Source organism: Varroa jacobsoni, unplaced genomic scaffold, assembly GCF_002532875.2.
Source record: "Varroa jacobsoni isolate VJ856 unplaced genomic scaffold, vjacob_1.0 scaffold_330, whole genome shotgun sequence".
Classification (NCBI taxonomy): Eukaryota; Metazoa; Arthropoda; class Arachnida; order Mesostigmata; family Varroidae; genus Varroa; species Varroa jacobsoni.
In genome coordinates, this window is record NW_019213232.1 from 552230 (window position 1) to 562195 (window position 9966).

Consider the following 9966-nt stretch of genomic DNA (forward strand, 5'->3'; position numbering starts at 1 on the left):
ATTTTCCACATTTTGGTAGAAAATTAGCAAGAACTGAATTCATTTTGCTTGACAGACTATTAATTACAATTTGTATCCCTTTCTGCTTTCTGTTGGAGTGGAAACGAGTCTCTCTACGAAATTTACGAACGTGGCTGGGAAACGCAATGGCGGCGTCCTTAACTGCTTCGTTCTCTCCAGTTACTCTGCTTGTGGCGGCTATCTGTGTTACTTCCAACCGTAAGAGCGCCTTTCTTGCTGTGTCCTTACACGTTTGAGGCCCTGCTGAGCGCTTTTGTTCGCTATTGGCCGTTGCCATCGCTTTCCGATGGTCGTGTTAGCCCGTGTCGATTTGTCCATCCTGGTTGATGTGTGGTTTTTGCAGTTGTTGGTTTTCACTGCAGGCTGTGCTGTTGATGTAAAACGTGAAGTGGTACGATTACAGTACAGTGGACGTTCGTTTTAGCGCAAAATTTGGTCATTTTTCTGGAAAAAGAAGTCGAAGTTGAGTGTGATGATGAATTCGTTATAACCAAGTTTTGGCAAGATGTTCCGAACTCCGCAAGCTAGTAGTAACAGAAGGGGTTAAGTGGTTAGGCGCGCCCGAGCGGGTGTCTCCACGTCTTCTGCTTAGGTAAGTTGGTGTGCAAAAATGAACTTATTATTGAGCATAACTAGCTAACACACATTCAGAACTTCTTTTATTATATGTTGGATTAGAACTGTTTTTTTGTTTTGTGGAGAAAACGACCCGGAAGTAGAAACATGTCCGCCATAATGTATTTTTATAGTTAGGGGTATAATGTGTAATTTTCAAGACGTGCTAACGACGTTTACTCTGACAACAATTTTTGAATCTATCTAAAATCCAGAACTTTATTCGAATAAATTTAACACTTGAAGAAGAGCGGCACCATATACTTCGTTAGTTGATTTTCTATTAACTACTGCCGTCCTTTTTGGCATAATCGCCTTCAAGTGCGTTTCTTAGCATTCAAAGAACAATGCACACAACATTTACAAAGTGTCTGCCCCTAAATTCGAACGCGCAATATTGTTATATAATCGTATCGACTATTAACACCACTTAACGTAAACTTGTTAATACCAGTGAGCTGTGGAACCGAATGTAATTCTGTCGTGTGCTCTATTATCAAATGTGTACATAAGTGTTTTGATGTAACCATCTCTAGTCAGGTAGCAGGTTGCCGATCCGAATGCGCAAGTCGAGTGTAGAACGTCTATTGTAAACGCAAGCTAAGCAGGCCCATCTAAGTGAAACAGTAGATCAGAGAACTCGGCGTAAAGGATCGGCTTTTCAATCCTAGGCGTGAGTTGCAACAAAACTGGAATTTGGAATGATATTATTTTTTATTTTATGAAGAGTGTATAACGTGCTATTAGGGGGTAGTTAAATACCGAACTGTGGAATAGAGGCGGAACTGAATTAATTCCCCTATTCAATAGAATACGAGAGCCTGTACAATTTCGTAATATTCTTGTATTGTTGTTCTGTGAATAAAAATGCGAATTCATTGTCATTACCGAGTTTCGGTTCAATAATACAAACTGGCAAAACAATAGGAAAAGCTTAGAAAACACATCTGATTTCGTCGACATGGTCAGTCCGTTGGATTACACAGTAGAGTCATTCTTGCGGCCCTTCCGTTTGTGTTCATAGGAACTGTGCAACGAGGTCGACTATAGTGAGTGTTTATTATGGCGCATTGTGTGGCGCGGAATCAGTTCAGCTCAGCAGAGGCTATCGGCACGGCCGTTGTTTTGTAGCGGATTGCCGGAGAAGAGATCTACCAAGGTCCGTATAATTCTTAGTCTTCGTGCTGTTCTTGGATACATGCACAAAGTTGTTTGTTTGCATTTGTCCGGCGAGCATTTACGCTTTTTAGTCAAAAAGTTAACCTTAAAAGTGTTTACAGATATGGCAGTCTATTTACTACTGGTCCTATAACGCTTCCGTTAGTAATTAGATTAGCCAGCATATAGCCATGTGTTGTCCCCACTGTTAGTTTTGAAGAAGAGCTCTATTTTCTATGTTTCTATTATTATCAACTATTTAACAATGTTAATATTTGATTTCTCAGATGAGCGAGCTGGGAGCTCACAAGGTACAGGCAGCATCACTGGCGCAGCAACAGCCTATAATGGTAAGCTCTGCTGGAGGACAGCAGACATTCTTCATCAGTGGACCCAATGGCAAGGTGCAGGTACGTACCCTGAGTTAACTAGGGGCACAACGAAAGCACGCTTTCTATTATAGTCTGCGTTTTAGTCCGCACTATATATTAAAATGTGAAGAACGTCATGAGCTTTTTGTTTATTAACTCGATTGTTTTGTTTGCTAGTGGTCAAGTATCACGTGCCGCTAAAAATTTTTTTTGTACGTTAAAAAGTCCTAAGAATGTACTCAAAAATGAACGTGGAGCAAAAAAGAATTTGCCATACCCTTGTCTTGTTGATGTCGAAACCCTGCAAAGGTAGCCGAGAAATTTTTATATGCATACGATGATGACTCTATAGCTGAAAGATGAAGGCTCATGCAATACTTATGCTTCCATGAAGGAGATTTTTTTGCACCCAGGAAAACCATTTTTGGACCCTGAACTCAAGGGTAATATCTTTTTATCCGGAACGGTGAGAATAGCCTTTTAGAGCAGATAAATGGCTCTTCAACAATGTACAACGACAACACAAAGAGTTGGAAAGGGAATCAATAAACAAAGGCGACTCTTACTTTGTTAACAACCTGATAAATACATATCACAGATTTCTATGTTGTCGGCTTTGAATTATAGCTACTTTTGTAATTAACCATTATTATTTATTCTTCTGACGATGTTATTTTAATATTTTAACGCCCGTTTGCCTTGTGTCTACCGTTTGTGCGGTGCTGCAGATGATTCCAGTGAGTTCTGCAGGTGGGCAGCAAGTTACAACAACTCAAGCTCAACAACCCACGCTTATCATCGCCAATGGCGGAACAGCTGCTCCGGACGGAACAGTTGGGGCACCGGCAGGTGTAACCACCGTTGGAGGAGTCGGAGGAACCGTTCTGTATCAACCGGTGACCAGTGGACTTGATGGAACAGGTGGCGCTGGAGGCATTAATATGCTTCCTGCCTCACTCATCCAACAAATCCTTCAACAGAGTGGACAAGCCCACACAGGCGCCGCTCAAGCTGGGCAACCAATTGCCTTGCAGACTTCACCATCAGGTATATAACGTTTGGCTATTCATTCCCAAAGTATAATCGTATTGACGGATAGCTCTATATTCGATTCTTATGACAAAAGAAACAAAAGGTTACAATTTCATGTTACTACAACGAAATTGTAACTTTTTGATTCTTGACTGAACTGAACTCTTGAGTAGCTATTATAAAAATAATTTGTCCATTAAAAGTATTTAAAAAGATTAAATAGCTTAATTTTATTGCAAATTAAAAAAATATCAAATAAATGATTGATGAATAAAAGATAACTAAACTTTTTTTCTTTCAAAATAAATACCTTTTGAAGTTCAGTAATCTAAAATTAAAAGTCACAGATACCTTACCGTGTACCAGATTAGCTTTTCCTACTCTAATGGCTCTCATGAACGCCAGGTGTTAGTTCAATGGGCTCATGTATTTTTGGAACCAGCAACACTTTTTGCTAATATGTACCCTTTCTTTAAACATTTAATTGTTGTCCACAAATTGTTTTCTGTTTTTGCTATAAAAAAAAGGAAACATCGTTATGGTTCTTCCGCAAGGCGCTCCTGCTGGCGCACCTTTACAGCTAGGCGGAGCCATAAACCCTGGCACACTGCAACTCCAAACAGCGCAGGTACCAGGTGTTACGAATGCAGCACCTGCAACGCAACCCTCATGTCAACCTGCCCAACAGGCACCTCCAACGCCTACAGTAGCTGCCACAGTTGTGACGGCAGCTGCCGAAGGTGAAGAAGAACCTTTGTACGTGAATGCTAAACAGTACCATCGTATTTTGAAGAGGCGACAGGATCGGGCCAAACTTGAAGCTCAAGGAAAGATACCGAAGGAGCGAAGACGGTATTTGCACGAATCGAGACACCGTCACGCCATGAACCGGGTCCGCGGTGAGGGGGGACGTTTCCACAGCGGCCAGGGTGGGAAAGACGAAGGCACTGACGGGGGTGAAGGAGGTGAAGCTGAAACCGAGGCGGGGAATGCTCAATGCCTCAATCAGTACTTTTCCCAACTGCCAAACAAGTATATTGGAGAAATGACAAGCGCTGAGCAGAACTAATTAGCTTGTTCGGTGGTTCAATTTTACCCTATATGTATCACGATAGGTGGCTGGCAGTAGTTAAGCGCAAATGTAGACAGAACCAGATAGAAACTAGAAATTAGTTCAATACAAATTATAATTACGTAATTTTGGCGAAAACGAAACAACCCGAATGGAAGTCAATTATTCTGTACATCAGATAAATCAAGAGTGATTGAGCAATGCTCCTTCGCGGATGCTCGAAGACGAGTTGTATATATTTATGTATATGACAATATAGACATTTATATGTAGACTGAGGTCGTGTGAAATGTATATATGAATAGTGAAACTTGGAGCGGATTCCTTAAATGCGTGCGATAAAATTCACAAAACTATTACAAAGGACCAAGCAGAAATACCGTTACTCGTTCAGACAGGCGGAATAACACCGGTTTGATACTTATGTTACCGTTGCAAACTGGATTGTTCTGCCTACCGGTAAATATAAAAAAATTTAACTAAATAGATTATATAATATGTGCACTTATTGCTTTCTCTAAGTATTTCTTCATTAAAAGATAAGAGCAAGACGGGGGGAGGAGGAGTTGGTGCAGAAAACTATGTAACCCCCTATGCCGCCCTTACGTTAGCTAAGGAGCCATTAATGTGTGCCATTTTGTGTTTCTGGTGTGAGCTTTTGGCTACTGGTATCAGACAGTCGTTTGACAGTAGCTTAATAAATATTTATGTAAGTAACATACATCCAGATACTGATACTAAATATGGAAAGTTGGGTTAGGTTTCAATATATATGAAATAGGCCTATTTTTTGTGGGATTGTATTGTGAATTTTTTACAAGGCTCTACCGCCATGTATAACAAGCATTGGATATGCTTCAAAAATCTGTTAACGACAGATAACAACAAGGTGATACGTAGAAATGGGTCTTGTTGATTGTGTTAGAGTATTTAATAATTTAGTACTGCAGCTGAAATTAATATTTACGACAGCACCCTAACTTTATTTAGGAAAGATTAATATTGTCCGGACCTCAGAAAGCGTACTTAGAAAGATGAATATAACGAATTTACACGGAGTGTTTTCCCTACTCAGTTCGCGGCACCTAAAAGCCTGTTTTATTGTTTTGATATTACATAACGTATGCCAGTACGAAGTAGATGACGGATTTCTGCAAAGAACTTGATCAAACACCGGTGTAGCGAGTACAAAATCTAACGAAAGCACTCGCAATCATCAGAAACAGAAAATGCAGTTGTGGAGAAGCTAATTTAAGAAGAAAAAGCTACATGGTTTGTCCATGATCGATATATATCAAAGATAGGTTAGCCAAGTATGGACTGTATAACTTGTACACACGTAATAGAACAAAATAAAATTAAACAAGACTATAATCTTTGAAAATGTCTTGTCCTTAAAATTTCGCAACGTATATAATATTAATTATTATTGTAATACGATGGACATGTTATAAAGGTGTTGTAAAACTACCGGACATTTCAATAGCACTTCTCGATTGACATGTACGCCCAATAAATGACTAAATATTAAGAGACTGTATATTATTCTTATTTGCAAATGCACTTTGCGATGAAATGAGTTAAAGCGTATTCTAAAATATGCTGAAATAAAAAATGTTATATATATATATATATATATATATATATATGTCAGACTTTGAATTTTGCGAAGAATTATTAACCAAACCCTAAGTTAGTGTCCAGAATTTTAAACGAAGTATTCATTTTTAAGATCGGTTCAAGCAGAGTTATGATAGACACATAATGATAGAATCATCTATCCTGGCAGGTAAAACTGAGATCTTATTGAGTTACTTACACATAACTTTGTTTCGAGTTTTATGTCCGTTAGACTTTTTATCAGACGATTGGCTCTCAGCGTGAAACGAAATGCCAGGGTTTGAATATAGATCACAACGTGTCCTTAAAACCAGCAGGCACGAGGACAAATTTCAAGTAGCAAAACAATAAGAAAACCGATATTATAAAACGCGATAGAGAGAATTGAGATAAACATGATCTGGTGCAATAATGTCGCCCTGTGTGTTATTTAATACTGAAGCGTTATGAAGTTGAACATGACTAATACCAACCATTATGGCAAGTTACTTTTTTAAATGAAATTTTCTTTGATAAGCATTTTTAGCTAAATAAAAACTAAATTTTAACTAAAAACTTTAAAAACTAAATCATAACTACATTTTCAATAACTAAAGCATTATTAAGAGAACATTATAAAAATGACAAACAAACGCTCCCGGTTACAGTTGCACCGTAAGCGCACAATCAACAAAAACAAAGATTCCAAAACGGTTTACCAAGTTATTAAGCATCATGTCCCTAGAAAAAAATATTATTGATTGTTTTAAATAAGAAAACTTATAAGTTGCTGTAGAATTATTTTAGCTTAATTTTAGGTTAGGGCGTGATGAGTGGCACCCTCCCTTATCTAAATTACGTTTTTCTTAAGGGTCCTGTATGCTTCCCCAGGCAATCATCCAGCAGCATATAATATGCTAATACCTGCCTATTATTAGTTATATTTCCAAAAATGAATTGAAATCCGTTTCCAGTTGATTTTATAGAATGTCAATCATATCGTCGTTCAACATGTATACATGTGTACATAAGTACACTTTGCGATTTAACTACTAATAGGTCGTTTTGATTTATTATATTGATATCGAAAATTTAGTTAAAAAAATACTATGGTACGTTGCTTAATTACCCAAAAACTTCCGCTTTATCAGTCAAACCTCGCTTAATGCCACCATTGAAAACAAGGAACCAGGAAAAAATATCCGGAGATTCTCTTGTTGAGTGGCCAAAGTGGATGTACTACAAATACAAGTTTCATTCATTTTCGAAAAAATATCAATTTAAGATATTAAAGTCATTCATCTGCACAGCCCCACAAGGTAGGATTATGACCATGTAAGCGACTATCATGTAATACTGAAAAGTAACTTTTTTTCAGCTTGCATTTGAGATTGTAGCTTCAAGATGAGCGACACTGTAATAAAAAAAGGGGTGGTCATCTTTGTATCTTTTATTAAGAGCATGGGGAAATGTAAACAATTCTTAGCAGTCCCGTAAAGCCTTACCTCTGAAGTATAGTCAAAAAAAAGGAGCCGATTAAGCAAATTGCACTAACTTACTGACCGATGTGCTCCTCAAAAGTTCGAAAACTTGATAATTTTTTAGTAAAGGAACGTTGATTAATGGCGGATTGACCTATATAGCATTTGCACCATATAATTTATCTTCCATTACATCAATTTATAATTTTTTCAATGACGTAACCGTGGTTTAGTGATTTGTTTTTTCTTTTTTTTTCATTTCTCTAGTGTGCTGCTATTTATAATATCGAAATATGATATCGCAGTCCATCTGTTTCTGATAATTTGTCTATCTATATATTACTTATAAACCCAACCATCATCTCTGAATTGGTTCGCCTGTAGCGCTGTAATATCCCGGCCGCAGAAAGAATCAAATATTATTGATTTCACGACGAAAGCCCATGTACCTGTGAATACGTCTCAATGCCTGTGCGTAACTAGTTTCTACTATACAATTAATACACCATACATATTTCCCACCGCTCCTTGGTTTAGCAGCATGTGCAAAAAATAACGCTGTGTTGGTCATTGACTTCTCTTGAGACAAAATATAACACATTTTCGGCATTCGCTTTTACCCGAACATTGCCAAGAAGGCTAATGGAAAAGAAAAATACTTTAACCAATACAGGTTTGATGGTACAATAACATCTGGAAGCTAGCGATTCCCGTACTTACAACGTTATGCAAAAACGAGTACAATGAGTTACACAATGCCATAAAGTGTACTACCGTTGGTCATGGTTTACAGACTACTGCAACATACCCCTCAGCGGTATTTTTCTGCAGAAACGGAGCTCCATTTTTAAAATCGTTCATAATTTTTTTCATACAACTCATGCGCATCTGCCAAATGGTTAAGGCATCCATCGTTCGAGTACCAGTAAAGCAAACGCACTCTGATGCTGAGATTTTCTTTACTCTAAAAACAAGATAAAACAAATCAAACCCTTCTTAAACTTTACCAAAAAACTGAGTATTTAAAGTAGCCACTATTTAGTATTTATTCCTATTATTCAGTTTTATTAGATCATTTTAGTAATCCGGTAGTCACGTCTTAAAACACCCAAAAAAATCAATAACATATTTCTTGATAAAATGAATTTTCAAAATATGCCATACAAATTATTTCTCATACAAAACAACAAAGCTCTTTTAGAGCCGTTATATATTTATCGCGTCATAAGATGAGCAGATGACACCATAAGGTTTGTGTTATTTACAGCGGCGAATGTGTCAGTAAACCAATAGACAATCATCAAATGGCCTTCGATGCATATCCGGGCTTCAACAACCCAAAAATGATAATACAGCGCATCAACGTTCATTCATTAATTTTCATTTACTATGAAAACAACAGCGTGATTCTGACAAAGGATGGCTGAAGATTACAGCTTACTTAGGCCGAGAAGATTACGCAGCCTCACTCGTTACATTTGTCAGGAGCTATGAAGGCGTAGCGGAAAGCAGTTCCACCCTACATCGAATGATAGAGCTCATTAAAAATATCAAACCCACATAATCTATGTCAACTGCGTTATACATAATGTATACGTGGTAGGTACACATAGAGCCTATTTTAATTCAGTTTGCAAAACCAAGAAATTGTGATTAAGCAATAACAGAGATATATGATAATTCTTACGTGTAACAAGCAGTTAATTAACGATTAAACGAATGTTATCTAAATATAGAAATACATTTAAAAAGCAGTATATTGTAACGGCCTATACTTATTAACCTGTTATTTATGTAAGTCCAGTGTCTTCAAGACACTGATTCAAAATTTTTTTTAGACAATAAAATCTGTTGGGAAGTCAACTGTGGATAAATGACCCATAATTTTTTTTTATAGTGGCTCATGTGTGCATCCGCTGGTGTTGGTAAATATTTAGCCTAGGCGTGGCTGCATATTGCAGCGACCATTGTAGTCAGATATGTTATTTTTTCGTCAATATGTATGATTAAGCAGAGTTCCGTTTGAGATGTATGCGCCATGCAAACGTCTTTATTGGTCAAACTCTTAGGAGCGATGTGTCGATGCAGGTCAAGCTTGGGATAAAGTATAGGTGAATCAAATTAACTGTTGTTGTTTTGCCAACCATGAAGAGCTAAAATATTTCGGGAGGGATTTTAGCAGCTGCTTCCATAGAAACCCAGATCTGAAAAAGCATTCAACTATTTATGATGGTTTAACATATATTGCATATTCGTCCAGTTCAATCAAGGATCAAAAGAGCAAGCACTTTTGCGGAAAACAAAAAAAATGCGTACATCATTGGAGCACCTTGGTACGTCTTTGCAGTTAGCAGCACCTTTTTGGTAAATATCTTTTGCGGGATTCTGTTATCTTACACAGAGAATCATATTAAATTTCTTCATTCATGTGTATTGTCAGGCCACATTTAACATAAACAAAATTTTGTTATATTGAAATCAACCAAATGAACTTGACAGCCGAAGAGCAACTGTAACTGATTAATAATCACATTCTAATTATGTATTTATAAAGTAAGGTCATAGTTGTGGCGTTTGCAACGATATATCGAAATTATCGGTTCCGGTGTTTTCTTGA

The 9966-nt window shown here is 37.4% G+C and overlaps 1 protein-coding gene across 3 annotated transcripts; it reads left to right on the top strand.

Moving 5' to 3' along the window:
* Positions 1 to 88: 88 nt before the first annotated feature.
* LOC111259431 (uncharacterized) lies at positions 89 to 5653 on the top strand. Of its 3 annotated transcripts, XM_022831442.2 has the most exons (6): positions 89 to 613; positions 1173 to 1309; positions 1661 to 1795; positions 2082 to 2204; positions 2894 to 3212; positions 3725 to 5653. In XM_022831442.2, exons 4-6 carry the CDS (start codon positions 2082 to 2084, stop codon positions 4264 to 4266), a joined length of 984 nt encoding a protein of 327 aa, XP_022687177.1. In that variant the 5' UTR covers positions 89 to 613; positions 1173 to 1309; positions 1661 to 1795; the 3' UTR covers positions 4267 to 5653. The 3 variants fall into 3 exon arrangements, with proteins under 3 accessions (XP_022687177.1, XP_022687176.1, XP_022687178.1); XM_022831441.2 differs by lacking the exon at positions 1173 to 1309; XM_022831443.2 differs by lacking the exon at positions 1173 to 1309 and having other exon boundaries at positions 140 to 219.
* Positions 5654 to 9966: the final 4313 nt, after the last annotated feature.